This window comes from Lytechinus pictus, chromosome 5 (assembly GCF_037042905.1).
Source record: "Lytechinus pictus isolate F3 Inbred chromosome 5, Lp3.0, whole genome shotgun sequence".
In the NCBI taxonomy this organism is placed as follows: Eukaryota; Metazoa; Echinodermata; class Echinoidea; order Temnopleuroida; family Toxopneustidae; genus Lytechinus; species Lytechinus pictus.
In genome coordinates this window covers 35,169,401-35,191,055 of record NC_087249.1, presented here as the reverse complement: position 1 = coordinate 35,191,055, position 21,655 = coordinate 35,169,401, and the positions used below count along the sequence as shown (strand labels likewise).

The 21,655-nt window shown below is 39.1% G+C and overlaps 1 protein-coding gene across 1 annotated transcript; it reads left to right on the top strand.

The window, feature by feature from the left end:
- Positions 1-339: 339 nt before the first annotated feature.
- Positions 340-1,695, top strand: LOC129261494 (lengsin-like). Its single transcript, XM_054899556.2, has one exon. The coding sequence runs from the start codon at positions 340-342 to the stop codon at positions 1,693-1,695; it is 1,356 nt and encodes a 451-aa protein (XP_054755531.2).
- Positions 1,696-21,655: the final 19,960 nt, after the last annotated feature.

Here is a 21,655-nt window from a genome sequence, read left to right as displayed (position 1 = left end):
GGGGGGGGCACGGACCGACTGTGCCCCTTTGAGAGACACAATTAAAATTTGTAATATAAACATGCCGTTAAAACAGAAGTGTGCCCCCCCCCCCCCTTTAAAAGTAAAGACCTTTTTTTTGCTTGTCAATTTTTTTCGTGGACGAAATGTTATTTGAGGGTTGAAAACCGGTTTTTTGTGCTCGTCAATTTTTTCCTCGGCAAAATGTGCCCCCCCCTTTTTTTTTTGGAAAATCCTGGATCCATCCCTGTTATTCATATATGTATAACAATGGAAACAATTAATACATTTCATCTCGTTATTGTATCTTGATACAGGTCTTTTGTCTAAAAATACAACATGGATCAATTGGAGATAATCAAGAAACGTCTTCAGGATAATAATATCACTTCAGTGCGTTTTGAACAATCTGATATGTATGGGATCCCACATTGCAGAGCCATTCCAACCAGGCATTTTGAGAAGATGGCATTGAAAGGAATCAACATTTCTATGGGTTTCATGGCTTTTGATCCCAGGGGACATATCGCACCGAACAGTGGATACGGGGAAGAAATTCACTACGCTGATTGTCTGGCATTTCCAGAAATGGATACCTTTCAGATATTGCCTTGGTGTACGAAGACAGCAATGGTCTTGATCGAAGGTGTCCATAACGGAGGGAAGGTGCCTATCTATCCAAGGGTGGTAGCCCGGAAGCAGTTAGAAAGGTTGGACAAATTTGGGCTGTCGCTTTGGTCGGCTCACGAACACGAGTTCTATGTAGTAAAAGAAGACACCATGAAACCATTACACGGGTATACTAATGCCACAGCAGTAATTCCCATGGTAGTATACGAACCCTTTTTCCAGCAGATACTCAAAGACCTACCTCCGACTGGTGTCAATATCGAATGCTATGGCGTTGAAGCAGGTAAAGGACAAATAGAAATCACATACCGCCCAGAATTTGGAATTAAAGCTGCAGACACTGCTCACACCTACAAGATTGGTATTAAGGAAATCGCGCTCAAGCACGGATTGGTGGCAACGTTTATGTCGAAACCATGGCATGACAGTATTGGGAGCTCAGCACACTATTGCCATTCCCTCTGGGACGTGGATGGGAAGATAGCAAAGCTGTTTGATTCTGGGAGTGCAAGTGGTTTATCAGAGATTGGTCAACACTGGGTGGCTGGACTCATTGCCCACGCTAGAGCGATAGCTGTGTTGATGGCACCAACGACCAATTGCCTCAGGAGATTCAAACGCAACTCCTTTGCACCCTGGAACGCAACGTGGGGGCCTGACAACAGAACCTGCGCAATTCGTGTCAAAACGAATGGTGACAGTGGCACGTACATCGAAAACCGGATGGGAGCCAGTGGCTGCAGTCCGTACATTAGTATGGCTGCAACTATTGCAGCTGGATTAGATGGAGTCATCAATAAACTTCCCCTTCCAGAAGGGATCGATGGACCAGGGGATGCATACAAGGATGAATACATTCCATCTGGGACAAAGATAATCCCAGACAACATGGAAGAAGCAATTGAAGCTTTGCTGGCCGATGCTGCTATCACAGATGCACTAGGACCAGAATTTATCAAGTGTTTTGTTGCATGTAAAAGGCACGACATGAAACTTGAAAAGGAGGCAATTTCAAAAGGCACACTTGAGGAATGGGAGAGAGATTATCTCTTCTGTATGCTATGAGGGCGCCATTAAAGGAGAACTTCACCCTGAAGAAAAATTTGTTGTAAAATAGCATGAAATAATAATAATTAAAAACATTGGTGAAGGTTTGAGGTAAATCCATTAAAGATTAAGAAAGTTATTAGAATTTTAAGTTTTAGGTTTGTGACGTCAAAAACGAGCAGTTGTCAGGGGCGTAACAGGTGATTCTTTTTTTTATGATTGTGCGCGAATATTGATGTGGCGGTAGCGTGAAGAGAGGGTGAAAAAGAGGTGCACAGTATGGCGCATGTGCCAAAAAAGCTGCATAATAAAAGTCCAGAGAAAAAAGCGAGAAAAGATTATAATTTTCATGAGAATCTAACTTTGAGACATTTCTGACATTATATTCAGTAATTAAGCCTTAACTTCATATCTTGCACTTCTCCTTTGCTTTTTCTTTCCTCCCTTTTTTTGTTTTTGTTCTTGGTTGTAGAACTGTAGGGGGCCATTGCCAAACCACCAGTGCTATATTTGGATGGGTTCCGGGGCGCATCCCCCGGAACCTCTTGATATCAAAGCCATTTTTAAACCTTACAGATTGCCGCTATTTTTAATATCAAATCGCAGATATATACAGTATATATCTTTTATATACCTCCCCCCCCCCCCTGTACGCGAGTGAACGTAAAGCTTAATGTAGGAAGGGTCCATACATGGGGAGGCGTTATACAGCCTTTTGAAGGTTACAAATGAAGAGCCCCTACTGCTTTGGGTATGGGGCAGAGTTCCCGGTAGCTTTGGACATGTTGAAGATGTAGCCAAAGTAAACATTTTATTAAGATACTTTTTGACGGTAACTCTTGCCAGCGTAAAGCTTTACCTATAGAAAGGGCATATAACGAATAATTGGAGGATATTTCAAGCCGTTGGCTAGGGACATTTTTGTCCCGATTGCGACAATTATTGCATACAATTTTACAAGCTTAATGTTTTATATGCAGTCCATCTTTCTACCCGTTCCTTATTATCAATCCTCGGCAGCCCGGTCGTGTTATTAAGTTCTTTTTTTTCTTGTCCTTTTTCTTCGTTACCCCGTTTTTAGCTCTTGATCTTGGCTTTTTTAATTAAAAAAATTTCCCGCTTTGGTTTGCCATTTTGTAATCTTGATTTCCCTTTCCAAGGGCGCCGGAAGCGGAGGGGGGGGGGGGGCAGGGGGGGCACTTGCCCCCCCCCCCCCCAATGTGCCCTCAAAAAGTAGAAAACTGATAAATTATTTAAGGACAAAAGTAAACGATGAAGGCACTTTTCTGCCTAAAAATTGTCATTTCCATTGTCAAAATGAAAAAATTTCGCCCCTGACGGGGCGATTACATATCATAGTACTAAGCCTCGCGTTTTTTGACGAACATGTCCCTCTGTGAAACATACCTTTCATAAGCCCCTTTTCCATCTTATTCCAGCGTGATAACGTGTAACCTTTTAATGAATACATTTCAGACTAAAACCGAATGGCAAATTGAAAGTTGTACACAATGCATGCTGGCTGTGTCGGCTAACAGAACCAGAACCACTCAGACCGGACCCGATATCACTAACGCGCGTTTACTCGAACGCTAGTTACTCGAGCAACTATTATGGAATCTATGTCATAGCTGTCAAGCCCAGAAACCATGCATAACATCTCGAGGTCGTCAATATATCATATACTTGTTGCCTATGTAAGTCATCCCTGAAATTGTAAGTATAGATTAATAAAGATATAGATTTAAATTATGAAAACTTATTTCAATTATTTCATTTTCAACTAAATATAAATTGAGTTAATACAATGATAACAAGTCAGTGCCCTAAAGAAAATACCAAGGTCATTTCAACTCAATATAGACATGTTATCAGAAAATTACACACAGAATAATTATGTGTAGAGGATTATAATTTATAATTTGTGAAAATGGTGAATCCCACTCGAAAGCAACTTAGAGATAATGTTTAATAAAATCATCTGTGAAAGTGTTTCCTTGATCCGAATCATATTATCCGAGATATGAATAAAAATGTAAATAAAGAATATAAAAGAAGAATAAGCGTTACAGTACTGCTCTACTATTTTCATAGCCCCGTATTTTCATCGATTCCTTTTCATTGGCATGATTGGCAGGCGTTTTGTCTGATACTATTTCAGGTCATATGATATAGCACTTTTGTATTTTAGATTCCAAGACTCCTTCCCATTACCTGTTACTAATCAGATCGAGAGGCAGCTATGTTCTCTGGTTTATCTCAGCTTTTGTTATTCATGGATGTATGCAAAAATAAAAAAAAATCCGGGGGTGGGCGGGGCTGCAAGACCTAAATTTTCGAAGATACTTAAGAGCGAGGGGTTTGTGATGGGGGAGCTTTTGCATTTTCTAGAATAAAATTAAAGGATGTCGTGCACACTTTTGGTGAATTTTGTGAATTTTTGCTCTCTCGATCGGCGGCCCCCGGCTGCGTACGATCATGTCTGCCATCTCAAAGTCTTTAAAAGGCCTATATTACTTTGGTTTGAAACAATTTCGTTTGCCAGGCTCGTCATTTGCTGGAACTGCGACCCTGATCATGAAGAAACACCAGTCTGGGTCAATAGGGAGGAAACAAAACTAGTTATTGTCACATTTTCCCCAGAAAATATGTAAAGAAAAAAAAGATTTTGAAGGAGTCATCCAAAAGTGCTTCCCAGCCATCTGGCCATACAAAACATGCAAAAGGAAACACATAAATCGAGTAATGTTTTAAACTTTAATGATTTTCAGAAAAGTTTTAAATAGACAGTTAAGCTTGTCATATTTCTTTTTCCTCAAGTTACAAAATATGAAACGTATTGCCCATTCATGGATAATCAGGGACTCCAATGCTGATGTCAGAAATGATTTGCATAGAATGTGGATTTAAGTGCTTATCGACGTCTGCCACGTCAGAACAGTATGACATTTTGAATTTGAAAAGACATTCATTAGAATTTATTTTGTTTATGTTGTTACGCTTCTTCTGCTTACTCCTTGTTCTATGATGATTGTGCTCTCTCGCGTCGTCCGTGTATGTAAATGTACATAAATAAATGTTTCTGAAAGGATATTGCATGAAAAATGTAATTTCTGGTATTTTGAGTCAATATAAGCGTAATACGTAAGTTAATTGATCAGACATGAAAACCACATTCCGAAGCGATCGTTTTGCGCGTAGATTTCATAGGTTCTCATAAATTATGAGTATAGTCTTTCGTAGTGAATTCTATGTATAATTCTCAAGAAATTTATTTTGAATGCTCTTAGAAACGCAACTTTTATACTCCATTTTTACACAAAGTCCTTACCGTGGGGGGTCCCACACCCTCTCCCGCTCGATCGCTTCGGTATCTCACGCTGTCAAAAATATTGTGCCCCCTTCGGGATTTTGCCCCCCCAAAACTGAAAGTGTTCCGGCGCGCCTGTCCCTTTCATATTAATCATGCTTATGTATTAGTGCCCCCTGCCCCCCCCCCCCCCGCTTGTTACGCCATTTGCAGTTGTCCCATAAGTTATGTAATATAAAATGCATGAATTTCAATTTGGCAATGGTTCGCGATCTGTTTAGAAACGGGTGTGAAATGATTTGTCTACTGATATCTGGTTCAGTAAAAAACATTTTCAATATTCTGAGAAAATGACATTTCATTAATTTCTTACCTTCAATACGATATGTAGTAAAGCTGCTCACATAATGACGTCACAAATAAAACATTAAAATTATACTAGTTTTTGTCTCACCTGCATAGCAGAGTGAGACTATAGGCGCCGCTTTTCCGACGGCGGCGGCGGCGGCGTCAACACCAAATCTCAACCGAAGGTTAAGTTTTTGAAATGACATCATAACTTAGAAAGTATATGGACCTAGTTCATGAAACTTGGCCATAAGGTTAATCAAGTATTACTGAGCATCTTGCCTGAGTTTCATGTCACATGATTATGGTCAAAGGTCATTTAGGGTCAATGAACTGAGACCATGTTGGGGGAATCGACATCAAAATCTTAATCTAAGGTTAAGTTTTTGAAATGTCATCATAACTTAGAAAATATATAGACCTAGTTCATGAAACTTAGCCATAAAGTTAATCAAGTATAACTAAACATCCTGCATGAGTTTCATGTCACATGACCAAGGTCAAAGGTAATTTCGGGTCAATAAACTTTGGCCAAATTGGGGGTATTTGTTGAATTACCATCATAACTATGAAAGTATATTGGTCTAGTTCATAAAACTTGGACATAAGAGTGATCAAGTATCACTGAACATCCTGTGCACATTTCAGGTCACATGACCAAGGTCAAAGGTCAATGAACTTTGGCCATAATGGGGGTATCTGTTGAATTACCATCATAACTTTGAAAGTTTATGGATCTGACTCATGAAACTTGGACATATAGGCGAGCGGCGAGAGTCCAAAATTTGGGACTTTAAATCCCCCGACTGGATCAAAGCAAAAACAAGCATCATTTTGAAGGAAATTTTCTGGTTTTTTTAGAACTGAGAATTAAAAGTGTCGCACAGTGTAGCTTCACCATGGAAACCAGCCTTGAATAGGCCACGCCCATTTTTGTGATACATGCAAAGCAGTAACTTATCATTTATATTTGTTAATTAATTACACTAATTTATATATGAATATAGACTTTAAGAGGATAAAATCACTACAGATTGAATGATATGATAACGCCTAGCAACCAAATATATATTTCATCTCATTTCAAAACTGTTGCCTAGCAACATTTTTCCCTAGCAACCATATTCATTTTTCAATATTCTCTTATTTTTTGACCAGATTAATTTATCTTATAATTTTTTTTTTCAATTTGTAAAAACTAATGAAGAAGGTGAATTTTTATGAAAAAGGGATAAAAGAGGAAGACTAGGATGTATAATGCATTTATGATCATGAAAAATTACATTATTACCATGTTAGATTAACCCCTGCATGTGACGGATTTGTGTGTATTTACGACTATATCGACATCATTTGATGGATTTTATAATATTGTTATAAATCATTCTTAGATACCCTGCTGTGTCATGTTATCTGTTCTAATCTAAATAATAGAGTTTTCATTGATTTTTCCGTTACCTATGGAAACCATTATGTTGCCTAGCAACAGTATTTTCCCTAGCAACCATCACTTTTTGGCGATATTTCAAGCCTGTAACCTCCCAAAAAAAATCCCTTTTTGGTCCTCAAAATGCATCTTATACTATTTTAAGCATTTATGACAATTAGCTTCACCCATCTGGCCAGGCAGTCGGCATAATGAGAGAGGGCATGGCTGTATGCAGAATTTTTTTCCTTGGGGTGGCAAAACGATTAAAATTTTTCCAAGAAACAAAGCGAGGGAGCGAAGCTACTGAGTTTGGAAAGGGGCGCTTTTTCATAGTAAATTGAAGGACATCTTGCACACTTTTGGTGAATTTTCTGCAAATGTCCTGTTTAAAATGTTACTTTTCACTGCATACGGCAATGGGAGAGGAAATGGGTAGTTTCTTACTTGGAACATTTTATCGTACAACATGTTAGGAAGGGAAATACATATCCAAGACCATTCAATAAGTCTTAAAGTGTCTGCAATGGGAAAACGAAATTATTTATCAGTATAGCAAATATAGTTCCTAAACTGTATTGATTGTGAACTCAAAAGCTAATTACTTTTGGGGGTACCTACTAAAATGTGTAAATCACAATGATCTATCAAAGTTTTTATCTGCAATTATGGCAATTTTTCTGCGTTGCAAGTTTTTTTTTCTCCCCCCCCCCCCCCCTTTTATCATACCAATGCATGGGCAATGGGACAGTTAACACAATAGACTACTTGCAGACCTTCAAGCAGTATTGCTGGTTTATCTGCACAACCTGGTGGAAAAAAAAAGCTTTCCAATTATCACCTGCCCTGATTTAAACACAGATCAAGAGATCCTCAGTATGTCGTACATCTATCAAGTAGACAACAAAAATTACTCTAATCTGAGCCTGTTGCTCACTAGAACTGGTTAGTCCCTGTACATTCTTTATGGGCATTACTGATTTTAGCAGTTAATTAGCAGGTCAAATATCTGTTTGAGTAGAATTAATTAGGAGTAGGCCTCTCATCAAGCTAACGGGCAAAGTCCTAACCATTGAACTTATGAGTATTTCTTTAAGTTCTTTCTATAAACCTCCTAACCAATCTTTCTCCCTTCCACGAAAAGCCACCTCCGATCGGGGAAATGTAATTATTGGGGGTTTAAACAGTCACAGCATTATCTGGGGTAATGGATAAACCAACGAGATGGAGAACTTGTGGAGAACTGGTCAGATGCAAATCAGATTGCATCACCGAACAAAATGTGAGAAGGTTGTGCTTGACCCTCTCCCGCACACTCAACATCGACCGATTGGGCTGAAGGTGAATGCAGCCATCACTCCACGCACAGTTCCCTTTCACAGACGTTTCACCCTGAAGAAAGCAATCTGGGAGCAGTTTGTCATAGATCCGAATACCTACCCACAGGATCTTCCAGCACTCCCTACTCACTACGACACATTTGGAAAGCTGTTGAAGAAATCATCACAGAAAAATATTCCACGAGGATGCCTCACAAACCATTCTCCTGGCTTGACGGATGACGAAGCTGCTGTACAATAAATATTTCAGGAGCTTTGAGAATTACCCCTTTGGTGCCGATACACTTGAATGTGGGGGGAAATAGACAACTGCCATTATGGATAGTAAAAAAAGAAAGTGACAATGATTTAACAAATCAATGGATATGACTCACTACAGCAGAAAAGCCGGGAAGACAATTCGGTTCCTTGAAAACGACTATGCGAGTCTCAAACTATACCCCTAGTGACCACCGACCAAGTGACCCACTGTCTTCTTGTGTACAGTCATAGTCACCCTATTTATTGCCCGCGAAGGGCCAACCTCCCTAAAAGAGCAGAGACAGCGTCCCAGCTGAAGAGTCATTTGAAAACACAAGACAATTCAGCAGGAACGTCTTGTCTGCTTGTGCTATGCTATTAAAGAAAATAACGAAGAGCAACAAGAAACCTGGATTAGATGTCCTCTGTGAGCAGATCACACTTCTTGGACCTGTTGCAGCCCAATGGCTGCCGACATATTAATCGACTGTTTGCATGAAAAAAAATGGCAAGAGGAAATTGAGGGTAGTTGCCTAACTCGAGCCAGGCAAAGACACAATCTGCCCAAGGAGTTACAGAACTATCTCTCTAGTCTGTCACACACACAATCCCTTTGAAAGGCTCCTGCTTAACCGCATTGCTCCATTTGTGACTGAGTTCCTCATTCAAGTAGGCAAGATTCAGGCCAGGAAAGTATTTTACTTATCAAGTACTGAATCTGACTCAGTACATCAGATGGTTTGAGGAAGGTCTGAAAACGGGAGCAGCCTTTGTTGACTTCTCTGCAGCTTATGAACCAGTTAATCATAGGGTAGGCCTACTTACGAGTAAAGTCATTGTGATGACAGAGGACGTCAAGTTGACAAGGCTAATTCAGAACATGCCCTCAAACCCGTTGTTTGTGAATCTCAGTGGTTCCAGCAGCAAATGGTGGAGGCAGAAAAATTGTCCCCCACAAAGAAGTGTCCTTGTCCAAATACACAAACGACCAACTAATCCACCCAAATACCAAGAGCTACCTATACTGATGAACTGTGCATTGCCTCATAAAAGCAGGAGAGGTGGAAAAAACATTCAGTGATGCTCTGGCATATCTGACTCTTTGCTATCCAGAGAAAACCCATCTTAACGTCTTCCACCTTAACAATAGAGATGCAGACCGGAAACTGCTGGTCAGATGGTGTTGAAACTTGAAAGTGAATGAAACACGCCAGCAAGCCAGCCTACCTTGACGTCACTCTTGCGTACAAAGAACATATTGCCGAGACAAAGGCAAAAGCTGGATAAAGGAACAACATCAAAAAGAGGCTTGCTAACACGATATGGGGAGCAGATGCCAAACCATCCGTTCAAAAGCTCTGCTGTATGCTTCAAGTTTAACCCAGTCCTGAATGCTGCTTGCAGAGCAATTTTCGACTGTCCGCTACCAAAAGAGTAGATGATCTTTACCTAGTGTGTGGCACAGTCCCCCACACATAGAGGTATCAGAATGGGTGGAAAAACAAGCAAAAAATATGTCCTTCTTCCACTCTTTAACTATGAACCTGCCAAAAAGAGACTCGAATCCTTCACTTCACTTGACTGAATCCCTTGAGGGCTATGCACACAGTCAAAGGATCCCCCTATAATGGTCAAACCACCTCCAGTCTGTGACGCAATGCTTTCCATGTGACCTAGCGAATCACGCCCCCAGGTTCAAGTGACGAATGGTCATCTTGACTATGTCTTAATCGCCTATGGTCTGGAACAGGAAGGTGCAAAGTCCTTAATATGCAGTTCGGGGCTACAGCAGGGATGCAGACACTATCTACGACTGAGGGGAGGATCAGACAGTGCATCACCTTTTGGTCTGCACCCCCCCCCCCCTCTTCCAGAGCCGTGCGCTGCCAAAGATCTGGAGTCGTTCAACCCAAAAGCCAGATCTTGCTTCAACCCTCTACTACACAGGACGTGTGTAGTGACCTGAGAAGATGGGCACAGAGCAAATATTGCCCTTTAAAATCATGCAGTATACAATGACCAAAGGGAGCCTTGGTGTGCAGGCGTTTGTCTCTCCAAAAGGTGGCTTTTTAGGGGGGTATGTAGATATGGGGTAAGATTGTTAGCATCGAATGTCTTTACTCATTCACTGGCAAATTGTAATTTTCACCTTAAAACACTAACAATCAGAATATAGGCACCTTTTCAGCAAAGTTTTAGCCTAAACGACAACCCCATCAGGAACCAATTAAGTCCCTGCCCTCTCTCCCATCCAACAACCCTTGAGCAAATAATCATTTTTCCCCCAAATGTCAGATTACCATAAATAGGTGTCTTCTACCAGTAAGATAATTAATGACAAACTTCTTCTTAGGTCACTAAAGATGTCATGTCCTGTTAATGGTACAAGAATTACATGAAACTTTCCTGTGAAAAGACTCTCGTGCAGTGGCAATATGGTAGGAGGGAGCAGACACAAAAGTGTTGTATCCTATGATCATCCTTACAGTTGCAGGTAGTTTCTCCATTCATATTGTAGACACATAGGCGATTCAAACAAGATCAGGTAGGCCATTCTTCACTTGGACCTGGATAGTGATGTACTAGGTCCATAGGTGAGATTGTGCATCACAGACTGGAGATTGTTAGACCAGAGGGTGACGCTTTTATGCGTGCAGAGTCATCAAGGGATTCTGTTGAGCGGATAAAACTGTGTCTAGATTTGAGTCTCTTGGCAGGTTCATGGTTGACGAGTGGAATACTATGTTCTTGATTGTTTTTTCTTTCATCTGTGCTGATAACTTCTCTTCTGACGTACGGTGGGGCAATAATACAGAGTAGGTAAAAATTACCCACTTCTGTTATTAGTCGCAAGCAGCCAGTGATGGCTCTGCAAGCTCCATTCAAGACCTGGGGTCAATATAGCACCAAGGGCTGCGTACTCAGCAGTGGAGAAGCATCCCAGGTAACAATATAGCGTTGGACCAACGTTGGATCAACGTTCGGAAATTTTTCCCAACGTTGCCTCAACGTTGGCAGGCAAACGTTGCATCATCGATAGAAGTGCACGCGCATACATCGTCGGACCAACAACATTTCCAACGTCAGTTCAACGTTGTCCAGCAACAATGTTCCAATATTGTCTTCCAACGTTGATCCAATGATGGCTAAATAGTCATATACAACGTTGCTACAACGTTGGCAAGCAACGTTGCATCATCGATAGAAGTGCACGTCCATACATCATCAGACCAACAACATTTCCAACGTCAGTTCAACGTTGTCCACCATCAATTCTCCAACGTTGGTCTCATGTCGGCTGAGTCATCAATAACAGCGTTGCTGCACAGCGTTGATGGGCAACGTCTTAGCAGCGATGGAAGTGCACACGCATACATCGTCAGTCCAACTATGTTTACAACGTTGGTTCAACGCTGTCCAGCAACGATGCTCCAACGTTGTCTGACAATATTGCTCCAACATTGTTACAACGTTGCTCCAACAATGCTCCAACGTTATTCCAACGTATGGCAATAATTAACAAAACATTAATTGGTTTCAAGGTGAAGTCCACCGTTGCAACTCTACACTCTAATCTTTATCATCATATCTTATCCTATCCTAGAATCCTACATCCTAATCCTACATCCTATTCCTATCATCCTACACCTATCCACTGAATCCTGTCATTGACTCCTATATAAAGAGCAACTTTGCTACACTTGGCAGAATACAGTTTTCCACATTTAACCTTGAAAATTTCACTTAGAATAATATGTTTCGACTATAAATGATATGGTAATGGAGCCACATACTTTTCTGAAACTTTTCATGGTGGAAATATTGAATAAACATAAATACTTTAATTATTATTATGATATCAATATTACCTAAAATTTTGGTCATTTACTGATGTAATGAATATTCATGAGTGCATAATCATTATGTCCAGATGAGGCAGGTATGGCAGCGTTGGTCCAACGTTGGATAACGTTGATCCAACGTTGGTCTAATGTTGGTCCAATGTTGATGGAAAGTTGATTCAACGTTAGTCCAACGTTGGCGTAAACGTTGATTCAATGTTTGTCCGATATCGGTTCAACGTTAATGTAACGTTGGTTCTTTATTGGTCTATTTTTAAACAAATCCAACGATGCGCCATTTCCATCAAACAGTTTTCAACACTGTGCCATCATCATCTGTAACCTGTTCATGATTCTGTCAAAAAACATTACAACTATTCATTTCTTTTCATTATTTCTGTTACAAGTCTCTTCACATAATTAAGAAGAATCAAGAGAATTACGTGTGATATTTATTGAGGCCTTTGTAGCATTTAAACATTTTTGACATCCTCTTTTTCTCAAACAAGACTAATACCAAACATAGGCATATGTGATAAGAATTAAGATGTATTACATTTTCTTGCGAGTTGCAATCTCTGTTTCTGTGCACAATTGTTTGATGACTCGGTATGCAATGCCAATTGCAACGTCAGTAATCATCACAAAAACTCACATGTGTAATTGCAGTCTCTCAGTATTTACAAAATCTACAAAGGAGGTCGCGTTACTTGGCCTCACTCAGAGTAACGTAGCTACTGCCTACTGTTACTTAAGAGCGCCTCTTTTTTATTAAGATAGAAGTCAACTGAGATCTCAATATACATGGCCATGGCCTAGTCTCGCTCATGTTGTTGGTCTGACGATGTATGCGCGTGCACTTCTATCTCTTAAATGATATTTCAGCGTTAAGTGTAAGCATGCCTCAAGTAGCGCCTACAGGTTTGACTGCAGTTGGAAAACACTCCGTCCAGGCTAGGCCAGGCACGACCGACCAGGTCAATTCAAGGCAGCGTATAAAATAATAAGGCAGGACAACAAATCTCCAATAAACTAGTTTCCAACGTTGTCCACGTTGTGCCATTGTCCGTTGTTCAACAACTTTCCATCTAACTAGTTTCCAGCTTTGTCAACGTTGTGTCATTGTCGACTATCCAACTTATCTCCAACCTACCATTTTCTAACACTGTGCCATGTCGACCGTCCAACAAATCTCCAACACACTAGTTTCCAACGTTGTGCAATCGTCGACAAACCAACAAATCTCCATCAAACCAGTTTCTAACGTTGTGCCAATGTCAGTTGTTCAACAACTTTCCATCTAACTAGTTTCCAGCTTTATCAACGTTGTGTCATTGTCGACTATCCAACTAATCTCCAACCTTACATTTTCCAACATTGTGCCATTGTCGACCGTCCAACAAATCTCCAACACACTAGTTTCCAACGTTGTGTCATCGTCGACTATCCAACTGATCTCCAAACTACCATTTTCGAACATTGTGCCATTGTCGACCGTCCAACAAATCTCCAACACACTAGTTTCCAACGTTGTGCCATCGTCGACTATCCAACTGATCTCCAACCTGCCAGTTTCCAACGTTGTGCCAATGTCAGTTGTTCAACAACTTTCCATCTAACTAGTTTCCAGCTTTGTCAACGTCGACTATCCAACAAATCTCCATCAAACCAGTTTCCAACTTTGTCAACGTTGTGCCATTGTCGGTTGATCAACAACTTTCCATCGAACTAGTTTCCAACCTTGCCAACGTTGTGTCATCATCGACTATCCAACTAATCTCCAACCTACCAGTTTCCAACGTTGTGCCAGTGTCAATTGTCCAACAAATCTCCAACACACTAGTTTCCAACGTTGTGTCATTGTCGACGATCCAACTAATCTCCAACTTACTAGTTTCCAACGTTGTGCCATTGTCGACCGTCCAACAAATCTCCAACAAACAAGTTTTCAACTTTGTCAACATTGTGCCATTGTCGGTTTTTCAACAACTTACCATCGAACTAGTTTCCAACCTTGCCAACGTTGTGCCTTTGCTGGCTGTTCAACAACTATCCAATCAAACGTGTTTCCAACGTTGTGACATTGTCGACTGTCCAACAACTCTCCAACTAACAAGTTTCCAACGTTGCCAACGTCGTGTCATTGTTTATTGTCCATCATCTTTCCATCAAACTAGTTTCCAACGTCGATTCAACGTAAATCCATCAAGTTTTTCCAACGTCCAACGACTTTCAAGTTTCCAACGTTGAGCCAACGCACAGTGGGCCAGAATGAACCCAAAGTGCGCCAAAACCCATTATTCACAAATTTGTACGATTAAATTTGATATGTAGGGGTAATTTCACCCGTAGAATTCAATAAAAGTATTTTCAAATATTGATGACGTCGTTAAAATACTGTTTTCTGATTGGCTGTTAACATTTGAGAAGAAATTACATTGTTTATAATTCTACAATAAGTTTCAAATTTTCAGAAACTAGTTTTAGAAAAATTTTAGCAATAATTAAGAATATTAGCAAACAGCAAACACACAAACAGGCAAACAAACAAGAAAAGTCTGTGCTCGGGGTACAAAATTTATCAATTTCAAGCTCTAAGCTTAAGATGAAGGTCTCCCACATTTCAAAATGTATTAATGTTGATATATGTATATATACATTTTTTTTTTTTTTTTCTGCTATTTTTTTTTAACACTAAAAAAAGAAGAAATTTATCAGGTATAAGTATGTTTCAATTAGATTGTATATTATGCATATGTTATTAATTATATCATTTGCTTATTATGTTATGCTAAGAAAAAATTGATTACACTTGTATATGCTTTTTTTTGGAATGTGGAAATAAATAAATCAAATCAAATCAAATCAAAATTAATAATTTAATTGGTGACTTGAGTATCGCTTAAAGAGGGCGCCCTACCATGAATCCGGAATTCTAAAATTCAAAATGAAATTGTAAAAAAAAAATGAAAAGGAGTATTTTCATTCCCTGGGTACAGTGATTAACTAAACCTACATGAATTAAAATGGATTCATACCAGAAGTGGACAGTGAAATCTTTAAAATAATGATTCCAGTGATAAATAAAAGAGGCCGGGTCCTCTGCAGGTTAATTAGTACAAGGCCCTACAATTAAGGCCTACCTATTTCACCAAGAACGGCGTATACAAAGTTATTCCGAATCAGAGTCTCTCTCTCTATCTCACCAACTATTATGTCTGTGGTGAGAGGATCTTTTAGCATACTTTGAACATCAGAGGGAAGAGGCTGTGATTGTTGTACTCTTAAAAACTTGCTACTAATCACAATGTCACCTGTTACCATTAGTCTGTGGAATACATATAAAGTCAATGAGAGTCATAAACCAAACAATCCTTGAAATGATAATATACACTTCCTTCTTGATCGATACTAACAATTATAGCAAATTTAGAATGAGCCAAGAGATAAACGAATTCATACGTGTATGTGAAGTTACAAACCCTTTTGGGGGGATAAATACTAATAATGATAATGCAACTTATACATGTAATAGAGCCCACGTATATCCCATCTCTGTCCTATACACATTTTCATATTTTGTCAGAAAACTGCGTGAGGCCTATCACATCCCTTGTCATGTGTGTTATAGCGATATAGAGTAGCCTCTACTTGGTTTATGAACAACAAAACAAATATATATAATCTTACCCGGGAATCTTACCTTAAGAATTAATTCTCTAAGGATGACAGCGTATCAGATATGGAACACGGGATGGAACAGTTTGGCATAAAAATGAAGTTGTGTTACATGTATTATCATATAGTTAGTGGAATTGGAAATGAAAGCTTGCCTTTACGTATGTTTAACGAAAATATTTCAAAGGCAGACACCAGTCACAAGAGCCAGACACTTGAGCCAGACATCCCCCCCCCCCCCCCCTCTCTCTCTCTCTCTCCCAGCACGCGACGGGGAGTTTGTTTAGTCACCCGCAACGTTCGGCACGCGCATAATGGGACACTAACTTAGAACGATTTTTGTGATAAATACGGCGAACATGTGGTTGTAAAATTGGTATATCTCCAGAAAATGCACGTATATGCAGCTAAATTTGGTATCAGTGTAAAGCATGAACTATAACAAAGATCGTCATGGTATTTACAGCGCAGCAATCGGCAGCAATTTTTAAAAGAAATGCTCATGAAAAAAAAAATTGCTAAAACCCCCCATTGTCAAATGGTTTCGTCCAAAATTGAAAATCTTTGATCACTTAAAACAATCATTCATCAAAGAGCACCGTGGATTAGAAATAAATTAAGCAATCGGTTTTGTTAGAACAGTGAAATATCTTAAACGTGTCATTTACATATGCGGTAGCCGTAAAGAGTCATTTTCCGGTAATATTGAATAAAATGGGCAACTAAAAATCAATTTAATGGAGAAATATTGTATGGAGGCATTCTACAGGTTCTTATCTTTGCTTAGAACATGAACAAAACAAAATTTGTTTCATGACCAAAAATCAGTTTTGGCGCACTTTTGCTCTCTCCTGGCCCACTGTGCAACGTTGGCTTGTTACCTGGGATAGAGCAAGAGCTGTGGTACAGATAGATTTGGCATCTGTCAATTCCCATCTGTCTCCCAGCTTCTTCAGAATGATATTCCTTGCTCCAAATTTTGCATTTGTTTTGGCAGCATGTTCTTTCTATGAAAAAAAGGTCTAGAATGACGCCAAGGTAGGTTGGCTTGTTACGACCTGACCCTCAGTTTTTGATCTGCTCTCTGTTTTTAAGGTGGAATACACTACAATTTGGGGGTCTTTTTGGATTGGCTCAGAGAAGATTTATAGCACAGTAAGGAGTTAGACTTGCCAGATCATCACTGAGTTCGTTTTGGCACACTGATGATTAATTATTACTTTAGAGATTATTGCACAGTTCAATGTTTTCCCACTCCATTCAAGCAGTGATACAAAATTATGGCTGTAATTTAGATGTTCCAGCCTTATTATATGAACAAATCATAATTACAAATACAGATAAGTATGTCTTAGCAATACAGTAGGGGTATCATCCCAATTATATCAGTTTTAGATATATTCTCAGACATATTTCTTATACCATGGATGTCTTTAAAGATTTACATTACTTGATACTTGATGTAGTGATCCCTTTGGCAGCTCATACAGAAGCTATACTGGGATGATTAAGAAAGTGAGCCACTGGAAGGAGCATCATGAAGTGCAGAAATGGTGATGGATAGACATAGCAAGTTTGTATATGTACAGTAAAACATGCTATGCTGAGTGCAAGTAAAAGCCAAGCTTTTGACTTTAAATCATTTGGGATCCAACAGGGGGCTGCATCATTCTGATGTCAGGGAGAACAGCCTCCTTGAAACTGGACATTCCTTTGGTGTTGGCAGCTGAGCTGGGTAGGTTGTTCCAGTTCCTTATCGTTCTTGGATACAGTCAGTCAGCAAGCCCTGAAAAAGTAGCTTCTTTTATCCAAGTGATATTCATGACTAGAGGGTTTTTGAGGGTTAATGAGCTTGGTGCAAACCAAAACACCTCTTTTTATTCGGCCATTGCTGCTCTAAATATTGACCAAATTTCATGTTTTTTGTATGTTTGTAAAGAAGAAGAATCATTCTTTCAGGTCATGTGTTTGGGTTTTTAAAAGGATGTTGTAATATAGGAAAAACTTCTGATCTAAAACATGAAACAAAATAATTTTTTTCATGCAACAAAAGTTGTTGTTTTCACACTTAAAATTTCTGTTTGAGCACAAATGATTCTTAGATCATGATAAAGCTGAAAATCTAAGCTTTAATATGATATAATTTGTATAAGAAGATGTATTTTAGATGGGTCAGCAGCCAGCTTTTCATAGGCCAAGTACATTTAGCAGCTCAAAAACAAGAATACTGCGCTCTGATTGGTCACAGAGACCACAAACCCACGCAAATTCCAATGTTCCCCACACTGGGCCTCTGCAAGGTCACACTCACCATGTGGTAATCTCTTCAAATTACCCGCGCCAGTTGTTCTGAAAACATTATTCAGCCAATCAGAACTCTGGATTTTATGTTACTCAGAAATTTCAGAAATCTCGTCTTGCATCTTGATGGATCTAAAAGATGCCACATTACAAGAGTGACATTGTAAGAAAGTATAGAGTTTGAGTTTTCTGATGATATAAATAATGTTGGTGCCTAAAACACAAAATGTTGCACAATTTGCAAGTGAAAACAGAGGAAGAAAATTCTGTTTGATGCATCTTTTCAGGTAAAAAAATCACTTATTTATTAAAATATTTCATTCAAAAGAAATGACCAATTTAAAAGAGTAACATTTACTCTTGCCCATGGTACAAAAAAATCAATATTACTCAAGGAGAAAGTGGTTAAATTCTTTGAGAAAGAAAGTCTCACAATTCACGAGATTTTGCAGGGACATGAATTCAGCCACGAGAGGACTTGGATAAATCTTGCTCATTTGCTCATTAACACAGGGGCTTGCGGACTGACTGGATAGAACGAGAACTTGAAGGGGTCGATTGTGGCTTCAGGTATGATGTACTTCAAGTTGTGATCATGTCTTGTATAAAATGTTGCTGGGGTGACGATAAGTGGAAGAGTTATGAAGACATGATGGTAGTGAATTTTGTGAAAGAGGGAACATTGGGCAAGGATTCGGCGTGTGTGTAGTGCATCCAATTCCAATGACGTCACAAGAGATGAAGGTGATGTGGAAATCCTGTTGTCCGAATACATGAAGCGAGCCGCTGATCTTTGCACTTGCTCAAGCAGGTTCATGACTGTGACTGTGTATGGATTCCAGGCCTCACAGCCATACTCTAGTTGGGGGCGCACTAAGGATGTGTAGGCCCTCGACTTCACATATCTTGTACAAGAGGAAAGAGTCCAAGAGTACGACTTGCTTTCTGCCGGACGAATTGACAATGCTTGTTCCATCGCAGATCAGAAGAAACTGTAACACCCAAGTACTTGTAGTTGCTAACTCTAGGGATTACACTATTTGTCAGATGATACTGCTGGATGTTGGGAGTGCGTTTGCGTGATCTAAATCTCCATGGAACGAACAGTAGCGTTAGTGTAAGCCCTAAAATAGTGGCATGTGTACCTGTTTTTCCCGAAGCTCTTTTCTCGAAGCTTTGTCGATGTCCTTTACATATGTATGCATGTTGAAAGGAATCCTTGTCTTTTCTTTCAGACATCTTTTCTTAAACTGAGTATTTAAGGCATCAGTTTTTGACAGCCGGAGTCACTTACACTATCGCTGTAGCAGAAAATATCTGAAGGACAACATCAAAGACCACTTAAGCTGATATGCCTCCTCTCCATATTTAGGGACTTTTCTTGTATGCCCCTCCCTGGTTGTCTCAATAGATGTGTGCAAACATCATGACATATTACATAATGACACATAGAAAACATCTCCCAATTTAGTAAGCCTTTCTATCTTTAATGGTTTTCTTGTCCTTTTCTTGGCCTAATCAGGAATGATAGCTCAGTCGATAGAGCGGGGGTTTCGGATTCCGGTGACCTGGATTTGATTCCCACTTGGTACATTAGTGCACTTTTGTAAGGCGCATCCTCATTACCATGTTACCAGGTTTTGGAGAGGACATTAAGCTATCGGTCCTCTGGTTGTTTGCTTACATGCATTCATGCTTTCTTAGTAATCAGGTAAACAACCATCATATTAAGGCTTAAGATCCCAAGTTTTCATACTTTCATCCCTCTGATTTCTTGACAGTTATCAAATTGAAAGTGACATTATAAGTTCCCTGTGATTAAACTTCTGACACTTAGTAATAGTATTAAAGTTTCAACAGAAACTTGTCGAACTCACAACTTTGGCATCTTTGGGCTACAGCCTCCACACAGACACAACCTTGGAAGTTGGGCATGCATGGGTGATTAGGTATTATTTGACAAAACAGATCCATTGTAAACCATTCCATATTCACTCGAGGAAAGTGATCTCAATATGCAGCCAAAAGCCTCTGCCAATGACTTAATTGAGTATAGGACGTCCCTGAAATTGAAAAAAATATGTGTACAAGCCTTAGGTGAAGACCCACTTTATGATCAAATCAGGGACTGTGCCTGAAGAGTAGTGTTGTCCATTATATTATATCACCAATGCTATACCTAATGTAGCACACTAAAAAAATGTTATGTACCCAGCTATGAATCCTCCAAACCATATTCTCTTTTTATCTTCAACATTTAAATTTCTCTTTGAAGCTGCTCTTTTATATATAATAAGTTTAAATGCCATGCTCATCGCACTGTTTAGAATTGGTAGACAGGCAATATACAAACAAGGATACTTTTTTTTTTAAATAAGAGAAATGAGGTGGTGTCCTTTAATTTACCATTGCCAGTATGCATGTAGGTATATTATTGAAAGGGATGGTCCATGCTGGATAATCTCTATATCTCAACTAATAGAGTAAAATTCACAAGGCAAAATGGTAAAAATTTGATCAAAATCGGATAAGAAATAACAAGTTATTGAATTTTAAAGATTTGCATTATTCCGGTGACACAGTTCTAGGTATGTCTCTATGAATATTCATTAGGTGGGCTGATGATGTCATATCCCCACTTCTTCTTTTGTAATTTATTTTATGAAATTAGGTTTATTCAAAATTGTTCTACCAAGAACTAAAACAATTGGATTGACCACTGATTAAGTACATTATTTATTTATTGCCGCAACTTATTTCATCATAATGCAGACACATCATTTACGCATGTATGAAATAATGAAACATTTATGATTTCATGTATTAACATAAGAAAAAGGAAAGTGGGGATGTGACATCATCAGCCCACCTAATGAATATTCATGACGATGTGCATATAACTGTTTAAAAAAATATTGATAAACTTTAGAATTCAATAACTTTGTTATTTGTTATCCGATTTTAAGCAATTTTCAGCATTTAGCTTTGTGAATTTTACCCTATTTATTTAGATAGAAATATTTTCAGCCTGGACCATCCCTTTAATTAATGGTACTGCACACTTAAAAGTGGATTATTTTCCTCAAGATTTTTAAGGGTAAAACACATCGTTGCTAAGGTAAATAGTGTTGCTAGGCAATGGAATTGTGTCAGTAGATAATGGTATAACTCCGGAATGCTGTTTGCCTATCGATAACAAACTATCATGTTAATTTTCTCAATATTTTTACTCTAAGGCACAACTTCCTCAGCACATTTGGCCGAGATGAAGAGTGGTAACATAGCCGTTGCTAGGGAATATTGTTTCTAGGCAACACTTTTGTCTCCAAGGAAGCTATAAAATAGTCAGTTTGTTGAATGATTATTGAAAACGAGGTTGTAGGCATCTATATGATAATTGTGTCAGTATTAATGCTCATAATGGACTATTTTTCCACATATTTGTCCAGGGAAAAGAGTGTTAACATAGTCGTTGCTATGGAAAATAGTCGTT